The following is a 25,141-nucleotide window of genomic DNA, read 5'->3' as shown; positions in this document are numbered from 1 at the left end:
AACACAATAGTATCATCACAAAAGCATAAACATTATTTGGCTGCAATTTTGAAATTGCAGATCTATACATTTTGTCTGTCCGTCCGCCCTTCGTTAATATCGAGAACAGAGTTAAATAAATGAAAATCGAGACCAGATATGGAATGCTTAGTAACTATAGGTCCTAATTAGCTACATATGAACTCTTCAACAGCAACAGAGATAGACTCATTGAGGCTGCACTTCGTGACAACCATAACTGGTCGTGTCCTCTACAAGCCCTAGTATATGAGAAAGACATGTACAATCATCTGAATAATTATCTGCAGAGCATCAAAGTGCTTACAGAGAGGACGAGAAACACTTAGACAGTGGCAGTACCCTCGTAGTCATGCAAATCTACTGAACTACGATGTTAACACCACACGTTAATAAAAATCACTGTCTATGCTTTTAGTGTAACCTTAGGAATGTCAATTGTAAATACGTTTGTAACCTGATAATTTGTTCGGTAATCTGGCACCTAGCACCCACCCTGTATCTAGTTTACGCACAGTTAATCCGCATACTGTACATACGTTTGTCAAACAGCACTCATTATGTAACTACTCTGTGCCAATATTATTCTGCATACTGTATATACATTATTACCTGTATATATGTTAGTGCTATTTGCGATCTGTAACATAGCACTCCCAACTTGTATTCCTCTGTAACATTCTTGTTATTGTTATTGTATTTTTTACTGAGCATTTCCTTATAAAACACCGTCGTGGGACGCCCATGGATCCCAATCCTTTTTTCATTCCCTTTTCTTTCTCACCCCACCCCTTTTTCCCACCCCCATCTTCTCCCTTTTCCATAACACAGGTTGTACCAAAGAGTGATACCTGTCTTACTATACCATTACTATTATTATTACATACGAACTTCCGGCCTGGACTAGCACGTAATTTCAATTAAAAAAACGTTGACGGAAAAAAGCATGGCCACCGTTTAGAGGTGGCCGTTATTGAAGGTTCGACTGTATGAAGTCCAGATCTTTCATTTGGTTTATGTATACTGGTTTGGTGGAACATTGGTTTCTATTCGCAATTATCAGCGCCTTATTTTGGTAAACGTATATTGTATGTAATGGCAAATATGGTCTTAATTATTGCATACAGTTGCAATAATAAATCAAATAAAGTAACTTGAAACGGTATTAAGGGTGGCTCGAATTAGAACCTGCAAAACTGTTTCCATCCCTGTACCATTGTGGATGTAGTCACCAGCGCTGTGGATGAAAAGCTTCTAGCTGTTCATCCACAGCGCTAGTGACTACATCAAAGCATTAAATACCAAGGCATACACACGTCATTGTGTAGATATGGCATTGCATGATCTTAGATAGGGTACCTAAGACTACAGGTGCATCTAAGAGCATGTACTGTAAATACAATTACATGTACAATACATGTCATTATGTATACATGTATGTAATTGCGTTTGTCACACAAATGTTTTCCCTGCACTTATTTATTCTTTATTCATTTATTTATTTACAAAGGTAAGAGAAGGCCCAGTCGTTCAGGCATCCTCTGGTCTGGTAACAAGACGTACAGCATAAACTTTTTTGAATTTCTTTTAATTAATATCTTATTAATATAGTCAAGCAATTCTTTTATATAATAATAATTACTATTGACGTGCATTTCTATGACTAATTTGTTGCTCTTTAGAATTGGCTTATTAAAAAACACTATAAATTGCATTGAAAATTAATTTACACAAATAGAATATTTATAATTGTTAATTTTAATTATGTAAAAATTTAGTCGAAATTATAACTTTATTTTTTTATTTTAGGCTTAATAACCATACAGGCCTAAATAACTGTGAAATACGAGAAATTTTCGGAGCAACACACAATGTCATTATCTATTGATTTAACCATTCAAGAAAAATGGCACTTACTTGTTAGTAAAATCACTTATAATCAGTTTTTTCTTGATTATATTTAAATAAATCAATGTTTAAATACAATGAAGATTGTTTATAATTATTATTATTTTTTTTTACACATATAACAAGCAACAACACTTAAATTTTATAATATTTCTAAGATTATGGATCTCATTCTTAAATTAACATCGGATAACATTAGTGCGTATGGTTAGCAATTTTAAACTTTTCTAAAGAAAAGTCAAATCAAATCCAATTTATTTCTAGAACTTTGTTTTAAAAATGTACATTAAATTAAATTAAAAATATTAAATTAAACAGGTAAACACAAAACTTCCAGTTAGAATAAAAGGGAAATCTGCAGATTTCATTTCCTGACACGTGATAGTCTATTATAGATATGAGACGGAAACTTCCGGATACAAACTTCCAAGCATAATTTATTATAATTTTACAGTTACATTTGAAAAAACTGGTCTATATTAGAGAAAATTACCATAAAATGTAGAGTTTGTATATTATTTGCCTAGGATTTGCCGAAAGTTCTCTAGAACAGAAAACTGAACCATGCAGAAAATGGTAAGTGCTTTATGTGTACAGTATAAACATACTAAAGGCCTGTTCTTAGCTGGAAAATTTTATTTTATTTTCAAAAATTCTAATTGGAATTTTCAAATCTAATTATTCACTAGGAAACATAAAGCATTATTATTTATTATGGCATAAATAATAACGTATATCCACTTCGTTTGCTTTGGTTTGGTTTAATGGGCTATGGCAATGCAACAAGTGAGCGAACTGCCAAGAGGGATGTCTTTCTGTGGGTAACTCTATGGAAAACTGGCCCCTATTAGTATGTGAATTAATAGTAATTCATCCAGTTTCTGTTAGGCTATATTTTTGCAGCATTTATGTAAGAAAACAATTGAACTATTGTATACGAACAATGACATTTAACAGTTAAAGAGCTGGTTAATACTGATAACAATTTAAGCGTTATCTACCATAAGTTGAGGTAAATAGCGTGAAAAGTTGGCAGCTTTGCCATGAAGACAATATCTTATTTGCTTCTATTATATAAAATATTTACCATGTATGGGGCTGTCCATAAATTACGTATATACTCCGATATGGGTGGGTTTGTAGGTAACCTTTACAATGCGTTACAAGAGTTTGGTTTGGTTTATTTGTTTACGGATGGGCGATGCACTTCATTAAAAACCGACCCCTATTTAGGTGTTACTAACGTGAAGAAAATCCAGATAACTTCACGTGGCCAGCGCGTTGACGAGGTCGAACTCACGATCGGTGTTCAGTGGTTTTATCGCCATACCACTGGGTGGTGCTACAGTATAACCTCGACATTGCAGACACGTGCTATAGTCTGTTATTATGCTGTAAACTAGGGAAGCTCTCTCTAGTTTACACCACTCACTCATAAAAAACTAAAGGAAGTTTTGCCCCGGTTTCTCCTATATATTTGTTACTTGTTTACTTATTAATTTACTTAAGGATTTATGTGCTTCCAAGTTGACTAACTTGGAAGCGTATAAATCCTTGTATTGTATCCTTCCACCATAAACTGAATTTGTGTTTGATTCGTCATTTCTATTAGTTCCTTGAAAAAAGAATAACCATAAATTATTAATTATTCATATTAACTTAAATAATAAACATTTATAATATACTATACAATAAATATAAAACCAAATATCAAATAGAAAAACTTTATAGAGTATAAAATGCTTTAAAATGTCAAATTTCTCTTCTTACTATAATTAAATTTTCCATAATCAAAGAAATTTCTAGTAATTGAAGTTAGTTTATTCATTATAAATGTCTTATTGCTACAGTATTTTCTAAAAATTTTACATTCTGGGGCCAAGAATTACGATTTCTACTGCAATTTTTTATTTGTCAAAGTATTGTTATGTAAAATTTTGTAAAATACAGCATCTCATGGCACTAAATTCTAATAAACTGTATTTAATCAATTAAATTTTAAAAATAAAATCTTATTGTAAACTTCGTTTTGTTATCGGTTATCAACATATCAGTTTGTACTTTAAGATTAAGGCCAAAGTTTCAAAGGGTAAAAAGCATACCCTTTAAGGGAAGATTAGTTATAAATGGGACATACAAATTTACTTTAATATTTTACATTAAAAATATTTACTTTTAAGAAAAATAATGTAATTAATACAGAATTTAATTTATTGTACGTTTAATTATAAACGACTCTTTTAAATAGAATTATTATTCAAAATCTTTTTTTATCTTCCCACAATGGATTACACGTAAATTTTTTACATACACAGATACTAAATAGTTAACACCGTAAACAGAAGAGTAGCCACTTTGAAGAAAAAAAGGCCCCTGTCGCGTTACCAAGAAGGTAAAGATATTACCTGCCGTTCTGAGGAATCCGAGTTCGATTTCGGATCAAATAATAATAATAATATCTTGCTCCTCGCCATCCGGCCGCCCCATTGTTTACCTGGCCACAATATTAAAAAATCCACTCTCAGTGTTGAATGAGTTAATAAAATTGTAAGATAAAATAATTTTAAAACCGTGAAATTCAAATGTGACAGTCACTTAGCTGTCTTCATATATTTTTAGTCATTGTTTGTTTTCTGGAATGTTCTTTCTCTTTTGTCTTTTTGGTTTTCGTGCCCAGAAGGGTAATAAACTCAGCGGGAGTGAAGGGGGTAGTATAAAACAGATACAGAAGGGAGGTATTAGTTTATTTTATCAACACCAACGTTTTTCTTCTTAATTATATTTATAATAGAGACATACATGCTAGACATGTCCAAAACACATCGAATATATGAAGGGCAACTCATTTAAAAAACGCTATAAACAAAAAATCATAGGACTACTTACCGACTGTGCACCGCCATCGCTTAAGCTTGTTTTGGTCGTGGAGCTGCACATTGTAGGGCGGACGCGCACACAGCGTGTCACGTGACCTGGATTCGACGTCAGTCGCTCACGTGACTACAGCTCTGACGCATTTCCGGACAACTTTTTCTTGTGGCGGAAGAATTCGTTTTGTTTGCACTATACCTCGCAGGCGTCACGTGATAGAGTAAAGACACCCTACAGTGCCCACATTAATAGCGGTGGCTCCGCAGGGCTGCTGTTTGTAGACATTTGCGAACGACGGTGAAAAAAAAAAAAAAAGACGTCCGTAATATCGTGATCTATAATTTTAAAATATGCGTTTTTAGAGAGAAAATTTAAAAGATGGGTGCCAATAGCATCCAAAGTAGCTGCGAAAAAAACTCGAGACGACACTTATATATATTGACGTGCGTTTTCACAACTTGTAAATTTTCATTCATAAAACTACATAATGGACACAAAAACCCGCGTGGACAGCCCGCGGACCAGTTTGACGAACTTTGCTTAGTTACGCTTCCGTAACACCGTAACATTCTATAACGAAATTCACAAGCTAAGGTTTGACAACGACGATTTATTTTTCGAGATTAACTTGTTAAAAAGAGAACAATCAAATTACTTTAAAATTCAGATTAAATGTTTATAACTATAAATTTATAAACACGTGTGTTTTACATAGCCTAACTAATCCTTTAAATTTAAAAATGTAAAGTTATATAACAATAATTTATATGTAAGATGTGGGTCAATAGGCTACTACATAAAGACTTTTCTGTTTGGTAATGTTTTGCTTAAAAACAACAGACGCAACACGCGTCAGAGCAAAGTTCTCACACCCAGTTTTTTTTCCATTCCAATACCTCGCGGACCAATACTTTTGTGAATTAAAATAAAAGTAATGATAAGACGGATCACAGTTTGAGTACGTCCAGTTAGACCGCGAGCGACTTTCTTTTAATTTCTTTTATGAATCGCACAAATTTTATTTCTTATCAGACTTTTCAATTAAACACGCAAATATCTGCAGCTTTTAACATCAAAAGGTATACAAAAATGATTCCATATTGAAAGAAATCGGAAGTAACGTAATCGACAGAAAATTGCCAACCCGGATGTATTTAAAGAACGAATAACGTAACCTTTCTAGATATTTGGCTGGATTCTTAATGCCTAATGTAACGAAAACGTTTGCCTGGTAAAAGTTGTGCTCGATATCTAAAAAGGTTTGGTTATTCATTTTTTAGTGATGCCGGCTTAAAAACAAATCTTTAAACTTAGAAATTTTTCCTACTGCTTCGAGTCGAATAAAGTCGGATAAATGAAAGACTTCTGAACGCGTTAAGCGACAATCAATCCTAAAAAAACAGTAAAATCTTATAATTTACTTGTGATTTGAGCACCCTTAAATCTTTTCTAGAAAATTACTCTTTTAAAAGAGATTTTGTAGAAAAAGTAGTGTATATTTTTAATATTACTGTTAACGGTTAAACGTTTAAGAAAGGAATACAAACACAGCATTAAGTAACGCAAAACATGTATTATGTTACATAATTCATTTTTACATAAATATTTACATATACAAGCACCATAATGCGAGTCCATTTCGAAAACTGCACAGATAAATTTTTCTTGTACTGTGTAGACTCGGGAAATAACAAAAATGACACATTTTCATGAATTGCTCGTAAGCAAAACAGAGAATACATTGAGGAAAAAATAGTTTTTTTTAATGATGTTAGTAAACTTGTAGGCCTTATACTAAATCAGCGGTTCCCAACCAGTGGTCCGCAAGAGCTAAAATATGGTCCGCGAAAGATTTAAAACTTTTATTTATTTTAAATTATTATTCCCACGTTGATACAAACTGAATTTAATTTTTACTAAAAATGTTATGTTTTCTATTATAATGGTACTGTTAAAGCAAAAGTCTTGAGTTTAACGATTACTTACTTATATTAAAAGTTTTGATTAAAGTTTATTTTTCTTAAACCTTGTGGTCCCTGCTAACAACAATGAAATCAAAGTGGTCCCTGGTCAAAAAAAGGTTGGGAACCACTGTACTAAATGAATAAGGAACAATATCGTCTGCTTGGATTAATTAAAGTATTTTCTTCAACTATCACTATTCTAGCTGTACAGTACATATGACACACATGACAGTAATTCTCTCTTTAGGTACGAGTAGCTGACCATTTACAGTCCAGCAGGGGATCCATTTCAGAATGAGTGTAAATGGAGTATAAAGTAATTAAATTTAAGTTCTATTTTCTTTAAGGTGACCAGATTTTAACATTTGTGAAGCGGGACAAAATTGACGGGGTAGTAGGAAGTTGTTGTCTTCTTGAAAAAAATTGTTCTAGATCAAAATTTTATCATCAAAAAACGCAAAAATTGTATTTTTTTTTAATTTCAATGTATGTAAAATTTACAAATATAATAAATTTATATACTATTATAAATCTTTAAAAACGCTTCTTTTTTCGCATATTTCTCAGTCGAGTGAATTTTTTAGTAGATTGCTGTCGTTTAAAATGTCATTAAATTTTTCGCAAGAGTTTAAATTTATTTCGCACATAATATGGCTTTCAAAGTCTCAACACTTAATTGTGATTAATCAGATATCCACGAAAGCGCCCTTATTAAACTTGTAAATAAAACAGTGTTAATCTAAAATTTTACATAGTTGTATCGAAGAATATTTACAGTATTATATTATGAAATGAAATTTTACTAGTAACGTCTAAAACTGTTTTAAAATGTATTTATTTGATGTTTCAATAAATTTTCTTAACTATTTTCTATCTGAAATAAGATTTCTCCTTCTGCAATAAATGTAATATTTTCTAAATGAATGAAATAAAATAAAACTAAGTTCGTACTTTAATATGTTGATACGCGCTTCTTATACTTAATCATTTAGTATAATCAGGGATGGGCAACCTTTTTCTATGTAACGGCCGTATTTAAAAACTTTTGAACTAACGCGGGCCCCAAACGAGAGAAAAGAGAAAAAAGAAATGCCAGTAAATCGCAATTATTTATTAATATGTAATCATAAATTAGCATAGCTGCTTTTTAATATTTATATAAACGATATTATAGAAACCATTCCCGAAAATAATAATATATTGTTGGCAGAAGATATTGTTATAACCTATGCGGGTTGGAATCTTCAATTAATTAAAAATAACATGAATTTATTGTTGGCTAAATTAATTAAATATATGGTGAATAATAACTTTAGAATACATGAGAATAAAACAAAATATGTTTATTTATCAAATAAGAACAAAAAAGTCAACTTAGATGATATACAAGTAAGAATTAATAATAAACGTATTCAAAGAGTTAATACCGTAAAATATTTCGGTATTGAAATTGATGATAAATTACGATGGAACAATCATATAAATAATCTAACATTGTCTTTATCTAGATTTATTGGAATATTAAAAAGAATAATGAGTTTCATAAATTTTGAGACTGTTTTGCGTTTATATCACGCTTGTATGGAACCAAACTTCGATATGGTATTTCCGTATGGGATACAGCTTCTGGCTGGCAGGAAAGAATCATATATATTCATATTTCAAACATTATTTTGAAGTTTAAATAAATGTTTGGCTTATATTATAGTTAAGAAGCTTAGTTATTAGTTGTTATTCTTAATCTTAAGCTTAGTATAAGATTCTAGCTAATATTATTCTTGATCTTAACTCATCACTTATATAATAAGTTAAATAAACACTTTAGGACCTCTAACTATAACTGTCAATGGAAAAAAAGAATTTGATTCTACCAAGAGTTAAGCACTGTTTTGGCGAGATGCACCGATCTACCAACCGATGTATAACTGGAATTCTTTAAAAGCATATAAAGATCTGAGAACTTATGGGCAAGTTGTTAACAAGTTAAAATAAGTTTAAACAAGTTGTTAAAAAATTGAACGATGTCTAATTTTGTGTATTATTTATTTTTGTTGTTCTTTTTTTGTTTTGTTGATTGTTTATTTTCTGTACATGTATTTTTGTCGACACTTGGAAAAGGCCAATGGCCATAATGTTGTTTAGTTAAACAAACATATACTGTACTTAATTTAGCTTCTAGAAATGATGTAAACGTAATATATCAGAAATATTTGGTCAAATATTAGTCACTGCTAGTTTTAAATTATTTTCGATGTGTCTGCTAGCCGGTTTCTTGTTTTAATTCTTACTAAATTCATTACGAAAAACTATTCACATGCAAAAGTTGTAGAAAATAACCAAATTCACAAAACAACTACCTTTACTTATAGCTGAAATAATTTTATTGAGAAAACTAACGTTTTCGGCTTACTCAATAAGCCATCTTCAGGTTTTAACTTTCGAAAAAAGGAACATTATCGTTCCATTAAAAGAATACAATTGTTTGAAAAAATTCAAACCATTAGTAACGGACAAAAATAAAAAATAAAAACAAAAAGGAAGAACATGGTAATATAAATAAATAAATATACAATAAAATCGTTATAGTGGGAATAAGAAGTAAAAAAAACGAAAATAAAAATGATTCCACTGGTGATACTTTTTAAAAAAGTGGCAGGTGTTGTTTTGTGAATTAGACTAATTATTGGCTGAGCTAGAATCTGCTTTATGTAGAAAATAACGTTGGAATTTTTGCCGCATACTTCCTTAAGCTGGGGAATTGATGTATTTATTCAAATATTTTACACATTTTACGCGTCTAATTAGTCGAGTTCAAATTCCCAGAACTTGTAAAACTGTCAGTGGACCTTCAAAGGATTCCACTCAAACGTTATAAAGGGTCTGTAATGAAGATTGACAGGTAGCTATGGGGTGTAAGAAAACAAATTATTTTTCCAAATAATTTCAAAAGAAAATATTTTAATTAATTCAAGCAGACGATGATATTATTACGAGTTACACCCGCAATATTCTGATACCAATTTCATCAAAGAATTAACTGACAATAAATACCGTATATGTAACGATCGAAGATAAATTACAATATAATGTTCACATTAAACACTTCCCATATGGTCAAATTTTATAAAAATTTTATTTACAAGCTTAGGAATGCGTTTAGGCAAGACATCGAATGGGATTTTAGTTAACCTCTGAATAACAGAAAAACGTAATTCTCGTGCGCATGTTTGTTCTTGTAAATCATTAACATTTTAACTATTGCGATAGCAAATACCTATAAATTAATAATTATCATCTGTATTTTATCAATCGTCACCATTTCTGTGCTTCTCATAACCATGTAAGTTAAAAAATTTTACAAATTTTGTAACAGTGCAACTAAACAGTTACATGACAGTTGATAAGGGACTCGAAGTTCGAAAAATGCATACTCTAGGGAAAAAAATGTGATTTTCTAAAGCTTGTCCTGTTTCTAATTGATGGTATAATAAGTCTAGCGAGAAAGATCTATATTGCGCATTTTAAATAACTAAACTTTATAAAATAACGTGTTTTTAAAAAGACGCTCTTTTAAAAATAATTCTGTGTTGACGAGTCATTTCTCTTCGTCATTGTCATCCTTTGAAATAAAAAAAGTATCATATACGTATTTTGATTTTGAACTAATAGGAAAGGCATCTTGATTTGGCTTTCTTGGTTTGACGGCACGATTATAACAAACAGTATCGTGTAACTTCTTACGTTCAAGTCGTGTATTGTCTGCCACTTAATACATGTTTGAAATAGTTTTTAATTACTTTGCTTATTTACGATATTTAAATAAAAATGTGAGTTTTACTCCTTCCACCTTTTCCTAGCCAAAATTGTAATTTTTTCGATCACCGATATGAAATTTCGTTACGCATTGTTCCCGTGAATGAAGCTGTATCTTACCAAACTAAGATATTAATTACAATATTCATTGGGCTAGTCCATGGTTAGATTTTTTATTCCTATTACTTTTATCTTTTTTAGGTGAAATATAAAGGTGTACCGTTTAGTAACGAAATAGTTTTATTGTCGGCATATTCTTATCCACGTTCTAAACTAGACTTATTATATCAGTCGAATAGGAATTACACGATATTCAGGAAGTCGTCATTTTTTATTTCATTTATACATCTTTCATTTTAACATTATCAATCATAAATTGATTTGTATATGATAACTATAACTTATTTTATAATATGCGATTCATAAAAGAAATTAAAAGAAAGTCGCTCGCGGTCTAACTGGAAGTACTCAAACTGTGATCCGCCTTATCATTACTTTTATTTTAATTCACAAAAGTATTGGTCCGCGAGGTATTGGAATGGAAAAAAAAACTGGGTGTGAGAACTTCGCTCTGACGCGTGTTGCGTCTGTTGTTTTTAAGCAAAACATTACCAAACAGAAAAGTCTTTATGTAGTAGCCTATTGACCCACATCTTACATATAAATTATTGTTATATAACTTTACATTTTTAAATTTAAAGGATTAGTTAGGCTATGTAAAACACACGTGTTTATAAATTTATAGTTATAAACATTTAATCTAAATTTTAAAGTAATTTGATTGTTCTCTTTTTAACAAGTTAATCTCGAAAATCGTCGTTGTCAAACCTTAGCTTGTGAATTTCGTTGTGTTTTGGACATGTCTAGCATGTATGTCTCTATTATAAATATAATTAAGAAGAACGTTGGTGTTGATAAAATAAACTAATACCCACTAAACTTTTAAACGAGAAAGTAAAGTTTGTTTGTTTAGTTAAGTTACGGCAACGCAACATTTGGGCAATCTGCCTTCCGGGAAGTCTTTTTAAAGTAACTGGCCCCTATTAAGGCGTTACACACGTGGAGAAACCAGGAAAACCACGTGGCTAGCCCATCCTGTCGAGTCATGAACCTACGACCGAACTCCCAGTATTCAGGGAACGGAACTGCTTGACCACTGGTGGGCCACGCAAAAGTTAAGATTCGGCAAAATTTTGAATTTAAAATGTCTTTAATTTTTTCGTATGATTAATTAATTAGTTTATAATTGGATAATGGGCATTTCCACTCACTTCTGCTCCGTGGACACTAAGAGAGTCTTCATCAAGTTCATTATGTGTTTGGCCAGGCCCACAATGGGGCTGCCAAGTGGTGAGGAACGGTAAGATATGCAGGATAGACCAGTCCCAAAAAAGCCCGGCGCAAAATAAATAATATCGAAGCAATCTGATCGAAGGTGACGTCGAATGAAATTCGTTCCATCGTTGCAGGGTCCACCATCGACCGCCGATCATCGGTTCAACTTCACTCTACGTCACACTCTTCGACGAAAAGTAGGCGGTTTCTTTGATGACTCTGATTCAACAATTGGATTTTCCGGGCGACGATCGGCGACGCTCATGCTTATTTTTAAGTTTGCAAGAAAGGAGCACGCTCTGTAGGCCACAAAGAAGTCTTGCACGTGTCTGTTCTGTGATCTTGGTTTGCTTCAGTCATGTTTTCCCTATACTGCGATTACGAAACAGAAAACTGTTTGATAGATTTATTTTTGGTTCTTTTCGTCTTAATGAGCACTAAAAGGACCACAATTGGACTAAATGGTGAGGAACGGGACACGACACATCTGAAATATACCACTCACGAAAAATTCCCGGTGTTACTCCTCCGAGATTCGATTCCGTGTACCCTAGAACGGTAGGCCGGCGCATTAAAATCTCGGCCATCCGGTCGCCTCATCAATATACTATAACATTAAATCTGTTTATAAAAAAAAACTGGTTCACATTGTTAATTTGTATTTACTTATAATAATTTAAATTATATTTATTCACATAGAAAATTCTAGAATCTAAACGAAATTTTTCAGAACGCCGAAACGAAGCGAATTTTAACAAATTTCGACGAATAATTAACCCCGTTATAATTATTTAATTAATATAATTTATTGGAAAGTATTTATAATTTATTAATTCATTAAAATCTAATATCATAAAAAATATAACATAATTATTTAAAATTTAAATATTATAAATCTAACGATCTTAATTTGTAGAGGTCGCATTTCAGTGTGAGACGTTCGATAGAGTTCCAATCACTGCCAGGAAAGGAAAGGAAGCTAGTGATGTATGCATTGAGCAAAGGTCCTTATAATGTATTAAACAGAACAAGAAGAGGTGAATATGCGTTATTTTTCGATTATATATAAACTGCAGTACTTAATTACGTCAAAACATGTTAACTTTAACTGTTATTTAATTGCAGGTTTAACCCAGAAATTAGACAACCTTGAAAACCCTAGAGATCATCCTGGGAAAAAATCTGGCGATTTTGGAATTACTGCTGATATGAGGTAATTCTTGCATTGATCAGTATTGTTGCATTGGTAATGTACATAGGGCATGAGTCCATGCACCTGTTTGATAAGTTACAATAATTCAAGCTACTATTTATACCCTTTCTATATCCAGATGTTAGTTGCAAGTTCATTGACTATGTTGCACAGGTTTTAAGTGGGTAAAGTGGATTTTCTTTTGATTTTTACATTAAATTTATTGATATGGTTGGAGATGATTGCTTTTTGTGTAAAGTTGCAAAGTTAATTGTGATTCTAATTACCATTATTATTTTAATAATGGTAATTAGAATTGTAAGATGATCTTTCTGAACTGTTGTTTCTTTGCAATGTTTGAGTCTTGTATACGTGATGGTGGCCGAGCGGATAAAACCGCTAAATGCCTATTGCAGGTTTGTGTTTTGCCCTTATGCTCATGTGGAGTTTTCTGGGTTTACTTCACTTTTGTAACATTTAAATAGGGGCTGATTTCCTGTAGGAAGTCCTTCCAGATGGCATCTCTCTCAGCAGTTTGCTTGTGTCTTGCATTGCTGTATACAAACAAACAATGATAAACCAATATATATATATGACAATATATATATTCGTATATTCATATGTATTCCACATTACCATTATCGTGAACTAAAGCCAGTCCAAATAAAAGTCTGAAAGTGTTTCTCTGTCTAAACTTTGGGTTCCTTAAATTGGTGTATTTTACTCTTGTAACATGATAAAGGTTATGATGACTATGATATGATAAATGCACTGATTAAATGCAAATTTTATACAAAATAAATTATTTGTATAATCTTCTATACAATGTTTCTTTGCTTATTCAGTTAGTTGATATGTTTACTACATATAATTAAATATATTTCTAGTGAAATAGGAAGTAATTTAACTGAATTTTTGATAAATGAAAACTGTGAATGAATTAGTTTATAATAATTAAAAGTTTTGAAGTTAAATAAACAAAGTAACTGCTTAGTTCAAATAGCCAACAGTTTGAATAAAAACATTTCTTGTATTAAAAGTTTAATCTCAACTCACAATAACTTCACAGATTAGAATGATTTAGAATGATTTATACCTATTTGATTCTATAAAAATGCATAAACAACAAATTCTTGTTAGGACAAAGTAAAATATACAAGAATAATTAATTATGATTTTGAATTTATTAATTTGAAGCAAAATAGTAAGCAAAACAATTACGAGAAAAATGAAGTTTTAAATTAAAATAGATGCATAGAAATGTTTTATTTTTAAGATTAAAGATTTTATTTAATAACTGAACACAGAATTTTTAGAAAATTAAATTATCAAATAGGCCAATTTTGAAAATAGTTTTGTATAGAAATATTTAAGTTCATTCAGTTTTTCATTTTAAGGAATTGTCAATGATAATGTATCTTGCATGTTAACAATAATGGCAAGCTTAAAAATTGAGTAAATAAAGTACACACACACATAATTTATTTTATTTTTTAATATATTTTATGGGGATACTATAGATTACCACCTATGGAATTTCAGGTCTTTGCGTATATATCTGAACTCAGGAGACCGAGACGAGTTTAACGATAACCTACTTTTACACCAGAGATGAAAAATAAAAAAGTTATCATACTTTTTTCCAGCGATCGCGCGATGATAGGGAGTCGCGTCACTCTCTCCGCTAAGTCTGCCTCGCTATCGCAATCGGGAGTCGCGTCACTTGCCGTTAAAATTTCCTTTAGTAGACGTTTCCCCCCCCCTTTTTTACTTTGTTCAAGAACTACCGTGAATCAATAACTAGTGACGTTTAGCACATGGCGGCCTGCCGGCGGCTCCCCTCCGGGAGGTCAGTTGGGAGAACGAACAGTGGGAACGGCCGCCATGTTCGCTGCCATAAGTAACATTAACCGACCGAAATGGCGATTGCGCGATGATCGCATCGCTCTCTTCACTCTCGTATCGTGTGTTTAACCCTATTGGAGATGACCGTAGTCCGACATCATGGTTTGCAGACTTTACCGCAAGATGGCAGTACTAGCAACTATGGTGCCGTCTTCATGAGAGCATTAAAAAAGTATGGTAACTTAAAAAGTATGATAACTTTTTATTTTTCGTCTCCAGTCCAAAAATAGGGTACCGTTGAACTCGTCTCGGTCCCCTGAGTTCAAATATATAATCAAAGTCCTGAAATTCCATAGGTGGTAATAGTACACAATTCTATAGTACACCCTATTTTATTTACATATGCATGTAAAATTAATTCTTGTGGATCATCTGATGTTTTGCTGGAAACATTTCTTTTAATAAGTGTCATCTATTTGAACTAAGCAGTTATCTTGTTTATTTCTTTATCAATGTCACTAACAAGTAAGTTTTGTGAACTTTTATTATATTGTGGTATCAGATTATTTAAAGTTTTTGTTTTTATCAATGATATTATCAACATCACTATTAAATGTGATTTTGGGGAGGAAAAACATGAATAGGGACTCTCCAGAGATTCATACTCAATAGCTTTAATCATTCTTTAAATTGGTTTTTGTTTTTATTCTTGTTCTTTACTTTCCATAGAAGCAAATAAATTTTTGTTATTTCACTGAATATTATTTAAATTAATATAATGCGTACAAAAGTAATTTTTTTTAAAAACTAATAAATGAAATCCAAACATATATAATCAGTCTCTTACAAAATAGACATTTTATTGAAACATTTTTACCGTTTCTTTTTACGAAGAAGGTACTAGAAAATAATAGGATAACATCATATACAAGAAGTGGTTTTTAAAAATAAAGTATCAAGAATATTTGAAAATTTGATATAAAACTATGTAGAACCTATGAATATTTATATAAATTTATAACTAAGTGTTCTTTTTGTAGTACAAGTAGACATCTGCTTGATTTATTATATAGACCTATTACATTTATTTATATATAATTTGTAGACAAGATATTGAAAAAAGTTATTCAGGAAGACTATTAAAAAATGCAATTATTATTTTAATAAAAACAAGCAAACTTATAAGGGTAATTCTATTTATATGACCAATTCATTGAAGAAAATCTTTTTAATAAAATATTTAAGCATTTTGACATAAACTACATCTCTTAAAATGATAAGAAAAGGTCTGTTTGAAATAACCAGACACTATGTCACCATACGCTTTCTCTTATGTAGACATAATAAAGTTATTGCATACTACAAAATCTTATTATTCATAACATGTGAAAATGTATTTAAAATTTAACATCTATAAAAAGTTATGATTTTATAGAACTTTGATTTAATTATTATTCTATAAAATCTAAATTTTATCTGAAAAATTTTAAAAATAATAACATAGCAGTAGTTTAGACTTCTTAAACTCATTTTTTATGTGAACAATAATATTTTTTTAAACTATATTCTGGAATTAAAATCAGTGATATGGTTTATCACTGATTTTAATTCAAGAATAGTTAAATAAATTTTCAAAGCATTTCAATGAATAAATATTAATCTGCATGACTATCCTAAATACTTTGCATCTTCATTCTTCTTTCTTGAGATAAATATAGCTTCATAAAGCTTCTGGCAGAAAATTACAAGTGCATCACAAATATCATTAAAAAAAAAAAAAGAATACTTTTTATAATTGAATGTATTAAGTAAAATTTTTAAACTGTTTTGAAAAAAATATAAGTAGAGCAATGATACTCTAAAATGTAAAATTGTTGAATTAAATTTGTTTTATCTTCTGAAATAAAAACGTCATTGAAAATATAAAGGAGGAATAAACTATTTATAATAAATTTTAAAAAATTATTTGTTAAATTAAATTTTTGTAAATTAATTAAATTTTTTAAACTTTTTTAAAAATTAATAATGATTTTTGTTTAAAAAAACTATGTTTTTTTTCTTTTTAAATTAAATTTTAATGATATATTACATTTTTAAAATAGAAGAATTGATATTTGTGTTTAAACTAATTTGATTCTATTTCAACTTTCAAATTTGCTTTATATTTTATATTTTGTTTTCCTCATAAAAAAGAATTAATTATTTTCATTTGCTAATTTGCATTGATTTTGCTTTAATTCCGTATAAATATTTTTTTAAAATTGAATGTATGTATTATAGCTGATAAAGGAAAGAAATTTAAATTAAATTGTAAATATCTGATATGGTATCCATTATATAGGAAAAAATGTACTGTTCAAATAAATTTTATTTTCAAATATAAGAATATTTTTTCCAGTTATATTGAAAATAAAACTTGCTCATGAAAATTTAGATAAAATATGGCTAAATTTCTTTCCTTAAAAAGATCCTCTGCATTTTATGATATGTAATATGCAAACAGAAATATTGATTTTTTATATAAATAAAATCACTTTTATCGTTCAATTTTTTTCATAAGTTAAATAAATATATATTTTTCTTTTCTTAACTTTATCTGTCCCGTGGATGCTGAGATGGCTTTTTAACTGTTATACCTGTCTTAGGTTGAGCCAAACCCACAATGGGGCCCGATACGTCCAGCTCGGATATTCCTAAAAAATTTCTGCGGTTTTTTGACCGCTTGGATTTGATCAGGGTCCCTCCAGAGTGATAGGCCAATGCCATTCATAAATAATTTGATGAATTTTGAATACAAATTTGCTTAAGAGTTGAAAGTATTTATCAAAATTGAGATATTTGAAATGTTTAATTTCAAATATGACAGTACTTTTATATATATATAATTCTGGGATAAAATTTAAAGAAAATAAATGATAACTATTACATTAATTTTTCACTTTATATAAGTAATAATGCAAATTTGTCATGTTGTCTTTAAATAATAATCTAAATGATATTATATGCTGTACAGCTTCCTACAAAATTCCTTGCATGCTTCAAGCTACAATGCACATTTATTCAATAAGTGAAACATCATTGCTTTGAAAATGTGAAAATTGAAAACGTAACAGTTTTAGATTTCAAAGTGTGTGTGTGTATGTATATATATATAACAAAAAAATTTGTAGTTCTTATTTTAACAGATATAGATATAATATAATGTTTGTATTTAAGACTTTTAGTTCAAAATTTTGTTATATAAAATCCTAGATTTTGAGATAATAAATTTGGCACTATTTTGACAATTTAATGTAATTGGATACCTTATTTTTATTTTGAGTTATGCTAAAATAATCCAAAATATTTTAATATTTTTCTAAAATTACAACACGCGGTAATGGTCTTTATGTGTAGCGGCATCGTGTTTCACTGTCTCTGGTTATTAAGCCGACGTCTTATAATTTATTTAAATGACAGACGGTTGTGTGTAATTTAGTAATTCATTTAAAATGTCTTAACCATTCAATTGAAGGCTACTTTAACTATTTACAGAGAGCCATTGTGAGCGATTTCGGAAATCAAGCCGCAATAAAAAGTTTCTCGGCTGCAAAGTTAGATTGGTTCAAAAATAAATGTGTCGCATACTAGTGATATATTATATCTGGCAGAACACGTAACTTATAGTATTTGTTTCCGATAATATACTGTTTGTTATTATTCTTGCAGGTCATGTTTTCATTCTTTACATAACAATGATGCTGTGAATAATAAAATATAATGCACATATTTTTGCATAAGTTTTCCTCTATGATTTATTTATTTTCAACTAAATCTATATACTTTATACTTTTTAACATAATTTACTTAAAATTTAGTGCTGCCATTTTAAAGATTTGTTAGAAAGAAGCTAGTGAAATATTTTGTTGCTTGTGTTGCCTTAAAAAAGTCTAATCATGTCAACCTTGCATCGCTTGGCACAGATGCAAATGATGAGAGTAAAAAGATCAAGTGATAGTTACTGGTACTGACCACAGAAATAATTTACTTGCGTAATTTAAGCAAGATAAAAATTAATTATTGTTGGGTATTTATTTATTTTACTTCTTAATTAATGAAGGTGTATGTTAATTTTGTTCTAATTTATATTTCGTATTTTTAAATATGTATTTTAAATTTGATTTTGTTTTTTTAAAGCATTCACAAATTCGTATATATTATTCAAAATATTCTATTCTTCTTTTTAATGCCTGTTTTTCTTTTTTCTTTTTTGCTGTCTGCAACATCTTTGTTTATAGATGTTTGTACTATTTTTAGAATGAGTAAATGTTACCCGAGGCAGACCGCTTTAGTAGCAATTGTTTCATTCATTCGTTAAGAAAAAATGTTGACTAAATGAACCAACTTTCCTGTGTTTGAGCTCTGTAATTTATTTACAATGGTACTATGTAAATGCATTTGTGTATTTTTTTTATACATAGAAAGTTTGTTTATATTATGCAATTATCTGTTAAAAGATTTTTGAAATTGTAAAATGGCCAAATTGTTTCTACACAAAAACATTTTGCGTGTGCATTGACTAGAAAATGATCGTTTCATCACTCGAGTTCACCCAAATACCTCAAATCGGTTCATTGAATTTAAATATTTTATGCTAGCAATAATTCAAAATTTTGATTTTTTTGTGTTGATTTTTCATAATATCTGTGAAATTTATAATTTATTTTTTGTGATAGTAGCTCTCCGAAACCTGTGTTTCAACCAATTAATGATAGACGATCTCACTCGCATAGAAATCATCAAGAAACAATTACGCCACAACACGAGGAAATCACTACATACATTCATGAGACTGGAAGTATAAGTTTTGTGAATTCATATATTAAACTGACGTGTGTGTGTGTGTGTGTGTGTGTGTGTGTGTATATATATGTAAATAAAGAAAAGTCATAAACATGTGATTAAATCGTTGTAAAAATATATGTTTTTAATTCATTTGAATGAATAAAACAATTATTATTAGCATCTTAGATAATTAGAACACCTTAAAATAAGTGAAACGAATTCTACTATTAAAAATTTGAGCATAATTTTTAATCAATTTTTAGCTACATGCAAATTATGAACTACATAACTTTGGATAATAATGATGTGCATATTTATGAAAATAGGATAAAAAGTTATTAAAACAATACAGCTTTTTAAAAATTAATGTTGCGGATTACATACTCACTAAGTCTACTTATCTATTTCTTTAATAGCTAATCTACAATTTTATTTTTTAACATGAAAGTCATAGTTAATTTATATTGAGAGTGAAGTTTTTCATTATATTTAAATCAAAAATTAATTGTTTTGGTGTAATTTTACTGAAAACTGCTAAAAAATATTAATGTTTATTAGAATAACAAATATATTGTAAAGTCTTCTATCAGATTTCTGTATCATACAGAAAGGAAGTAGATAAGATATTGAGCAAGCTTGACCTTTGTTTATTTCCTAACTCTTGAACTTTCATTTACTGTAATCAAAACAACCGAAAAAGTTATCAAACTAAACAGTTCTTATCAAATATCTGTTGGATTATTGGTTTTTAAATAATATAAAATAAAATAAATTTATAAACATTTAATATTTTTACAATTTACATTAATCGATTTTGTGTTTTTGTTTTCCCTTAAAGCTTGGAAACTAATTTTCCGTGAATACGAGTCTACGAAACAGACGTCTGTTGATGGGAAAGGTTTGTCCGTAATTTTCCTCACATTTTTAATAAAATTTCTTATAAATATAATTATAAAATCACAATGTAATGTTTTAATTCATTATAAAAAAGTATTGTTTTGATATCTTTTCAGTAGCTAGAGTTGTATATTATCAAGACAGAAATTCAAATCAAAGATTAAAGAGTGAGTACTAGTGAGAAAAATATTTTTGATTCTTTAGTGTTTGACTTGGTTAATAATAAACCTTAAACTTATATATATTTGTTTATAATTTTATAGATTTTGAACCCTTCGATTTAGAACTGTATTGGGGTGAAAGACTGCTGCAGAATATCAAACAGTCGACATAACGTAACACAACTTATAGGTACACCGAAATTTGGGACAGACTAGTGCATTAGGGAAGTGTGTGTTTAGTATCATTCCATTGATTTGTTGCATATAACAGCTGTATCATAGATTATTCATCTAAACAAAAATATAGAACAATAATAAAATTATCCGGGAGAAGGTGAATTAGGCATTCGTAAATTTGATTCTCCACGTATCTTTCGGATTTATTATTTTCTGGAGAAATAATTCTTGTACAAAAGAATATATGAAATTTGTACATTTACTTGAAATGATTCAGTTTCTGTACACATTGAGCTATATAACCACTGATACATAAAAAGAAAAAAAAAAAAGAAAAAATTGCAAAAAGAGAAAACGGAGAGCTCAAATAGAATGCTTAGAATGCTAGATAGTCATGGTATTAAAAATAAAAGTTTTTTATTTATTTTGTATTTTTTTTTATGATAAAATGGAAATTTATACAAAGTTCATGCAAAGTTATAAAATTATCTGAATATATTACAAATGCATAACAATTCTACAAATGCACTAAATTGCACTTTTCATATTAAGTTTTGATTTCAATTGTTCAATCTCTGTTTCTTGTAGATGGACTTCTGCTGTTGTTTCTGCTAGCTAAAAAAATTACAAAAAATTAACATTCTAATTAAATCTTTTCAAAGATTTCTAAATGTGAAGTATAGAAAATGTAATATATTATTTTAAACACTGTCTACTTGCAAGATGATCCTTGATTGAATTATTAAGGCTGCATACATAACCAAAGAGGTTATAATCAATTTCCAGCACATGGCATTAAAAATATGTTGCTTCTATGGGAAAATTCTTTTCAAAAAATACTCTAAAATGGAAGCAGATGGAACCAAACAGTTTTTTTGTGCTAGAATCCTATTTAATTCTATTGTCGTACACTTTAGTGTATTCAATTTTCAAAATTCTAAACTGTACATTACTAAAATAAGTAAATAGGATTCTATCTGCTTATATTTGAGAATTTTTGGAAAGGTGTTTCCCTATAGAAAAAGCATTATAGTTTTAACAACATCTGCTGGTGTTTGCATGTATAACTAAAGAGGTTAAGATCAGCCTTTATACTAAAAGTCTACAATTTTCTAGTAATTTTTAAATTAATTTTTCATTAAAAATTATAAAATTGACATTTTATGATGATAAAATGTTCAGTAATTAATGTTTTTGATTCAATTAAAATATGGAATTTCTATTTGTTAGCTTGTTCTAAGAGATTTTTGAATTTACCCTCAAAATGTTGAATCATCACACATATGTGGAACTGCTAATGAATAAAATATAATAATAATTGTTTCTTTATTAAAGCATTTAAAATTAAATTGACCTAGTTAATGTTTTATAACAAAATATTCAACTCAAGAAAGTAACTTTCACTAAAATTACAAATTGTTATGTGGACATTTTTAATACACAGTCAATAAAGGATCACCCTCTAAAATTTTATAGAGATGAGAATAACATATTTACTATTTTAATAATATATTATTCTTATTGGTTTAAATATTATAACTATTTTAATATACAGTAGATATATGCCAAGGCTGGCCAAACTTTATCACAAAAGGAGCTGTACTGTAAATCACTTATCAGAAATGTGAAAGCTGCATTCTCTATTCAAACTGTTTTATGTACTGATTATGTATTCCTGTGTATTTAATTTTAATAATTAAATACATGGGCTGCAGTAAGGGTGTAGAACTGCATGTAGTTCATGAGCTGCAGATTGGCCACCTTGGATATATGCTTTTATGTCAATTTGAAACTGTTCATTTTTATAATGAATGAAAATAAAGTATCCTCTATCACAGCCAAACAAATTTAATATTAAATATACCGGTATTTAAAGAATTTCTTAAATTAGTTTAGCTTACCATATCTAATAATATTTCTACTTTTAATTTGAGTAAGTTATTTTCTTTCTGCAACTCTTCATTTTGTATCTTTAGTTGTATCACAGTTTTGGGACTTTCAGCATAAGATTCTTAAATAATACACACAACATAATTAAAATTTATCACTCATTAATGATGATGATGATAAAAATATTCACTCACTTGACTGCCATTTTCCATCTTTGAATATGGATTCCTGATTTCCAAGTTTTACGGTGATTGGTCCATATTCTAAACCAAATTCAGCCTGGTTCTGGGCCGGATCGAACTCCCTATGCAATCTGGATATGGACGGTATTTTGCGAGGTGACGATTTCTTTGGCGAAAACTTTTTACTGAATAAAGGCATTTCTTTTTTACTCTGCAAAACAAATTATTTTGACTAAAAATACCACTTAAATATTATTAAACTCTGAAATAATGCACACAGTTATACAGCTGGCAGCTGTATAACTACACACCAATTCATACTTTACAATAAACTTCATAATAGCTTTAATAAATGACTATTTAATGTACTTTTTTGTCATTAGTGATGACATTGACTATTTTTTTATAGTCACCTTAACATAAAAATGCCAAACAGTATGATATTGTAGTAGCAATAATGTGACCTTTTACCATCTGGCATCATGTTTTTCTGTGTGTATATTATTATTATTATTAGTTATATAGAACTGTTAAATATAAATTCTAAATGTGGAGCTTAAATATTTGTTTTTGATCACAGAACATTAATGGGGACAAATGATATAATATCCTCAATTTTTTTACAGATAAAAATCAATTTTAATATCTTTAATCATCCAGAAATTGTTTTCATAGCAAGAAAATCTTAATTTTCTGACAGATTCTGTATGAGAATTTGTTGTTTGGATTCATTTGAACTGCATATTTTCCTCTTACAGAAGAAACGATATGCATTGGATGATCAATATCCTCTGTATGCAACAATTTCGATTTATTTACGAAAGTAGTGAATCTAGAAATAAGCAATTTAAAATAGAAAATTCGTTGTAAAAACAAAAATGATAAAGTACTTTTGGATAAGATTTTATCCAATTTAAAATCTTACAAATGAATCCTAAAATACTTGTTAAAATTGATTTTCTTCAAGAGATCACTAAAAATACCTAAGATAAAGTATGTTTGCATTGTTTTACAGATTACCTCACATATAGTCGACGCTGTTTAATTTACCATAACAAAACTAAAAACTATTTGCTAGGATTAACCTTATCTATATATATTTAGTAAACAGCAGCCTCTTTTAAGTAAGAGCCAATTTGTTTGCGTGAGCCAAAACAAGCAATGTAAGGAAAGTTTGGTGCAGAATATCTCTAAAGGGTTACTCCTGGATTCTGGATCCCTTTTGGATTTTGTTTCCTATAGGAATTGGCTATAACCTTGGTAGTGTATTGGTTTTTGACAAATATAGTATCTTACTGTATAGCTTGACATAATCTATCCCCACAACTCTGCGAATACATTATCTAATGGTACCGTATGACATAAGATTTGCTAAAAAAAAGCAATTTTAAGCAAGTTTACCAACTGTTAATACATTATCTAACGATTTGAATGTTTGGCATTTTAAGTATTTCTGGGAATTCTTGAAATGTCTTACTTTTACCTTTTAGAAGCAAACTATAAGTTTTGACTAAAAAAAAAAAAATTCTTTGAAATTATACACGTTAATCACAATAACCACGTGCAGATTCCTTCCACTTCACTATCTTTGGATTATTTTCTAGTTAAATGTGAATTCTTCCTTGATTTCCCAGTTACGGAAGAGAAATAAGTCATTTAAAAAAGATTTCGCGTAGTTCAAGCCACAAACACAAATAGTTCAACGAATTTACACTAAAAATCTCATTAGGAACGACTTCTTTTTTTCATGCTTCTACCAAATTACAAAAATATATTCGATAACGTGTACCTTTTTATACTAAAACACGTTCTCCATTTTCCACGCCGTCGTGCGCCCTCTACCGGGAAAAATTCCGGACCGACATTTAAAAATTTTAATTTTAGAATTTTACGAAGATTTTCGCTTGAAACAATTTAATTTATAAAAGTTAATTAGTAATATAAAATCCTTATATATAAAACGAATTTAAAACGGAAAAAAAAACATTTCGTCATATATACACCGATTACGTCATAAATTAAAATTTCAGGTATTTTAATTTACTCGATAAACCGCATCGGATT

General features: G+C 29.4%; 2 protein-coding genes across 2 annotated transcripts; one reads left to right on the top strand and one right to left on the bottom strand.

Moving 5' to 3' along the window:
• The first annotated feature begins 1,874 nt into the window (after positions 1-1,874).
• On the top strand, positions 1,875-21,429 carry LOC136975231 (MAPK regulated corepressor interacting protein 2-like). Its single transcript, XM_067270260.1, has 7 exons — positions 1,875-1,937; positions 12,826-12,946; positions 13,035-13,122; positions 19,665-19,794; positions 20,575-20,668; positions 20,784-20,834; positions 20,931-21,429. The coding sequence occupies exons 1-7, from the start codon at positions 1,890-1,892 to the stop codon at positions 20,999-21,001; spliced, it is 603 nt and encodes a 200-aa protein (XP_067126361.1). The 5' UTR covers positions 1,875-1,889; the 3' UTR covers positions 21,002-21,429.
• Positions 21,398-24,917, bottom strand: Cby (Chibby). Its single transcript, XM_067270289.1, has 4 exons — positions 24,867-24,917; positions 23,090-23,288; positions 22,907-23,016; positions 21,398-21,620 (listed from the first exon to the last, which is right to left on the bottom strand). Exons 2-4 carry the CDS (start codon positions 23,274-23,276, stop codon positions 21,534-21,536), a joined length of 384 nt encoding a protein of 127 aa, XP_067126390.1. The 5' UTR covers positions 23,277-23,288; positions 24,867-24,917; the 3' UTR covers positions 21,398-21,533.
• Between the last annotated feature and the right edge of the window lie 224 nt (positions 24,918-25,141).

This window comes from Centruroides vittatus, unplaced genomic scaffold (genome assembly GCF_030686945.1).
Source record: "Centruroides vittatus isolate TY-2023 unplaced genomic scaffold, ASM3068694v2 contig_367, whole genome shotgun sequence".
NCBI classification, from domain to species: domain Eukaryota; kingdom Metazoa; phylum Arthropoda; class Arachnida; order Scorpiones; family Buthidae; genus Centruroides; species Centruroides vittatus.
The sequence above is the reverse complement of the archived record's forward strand: the minus strand, read 5'-3'. Positions and strand labels throughout refer to the sequence as shown.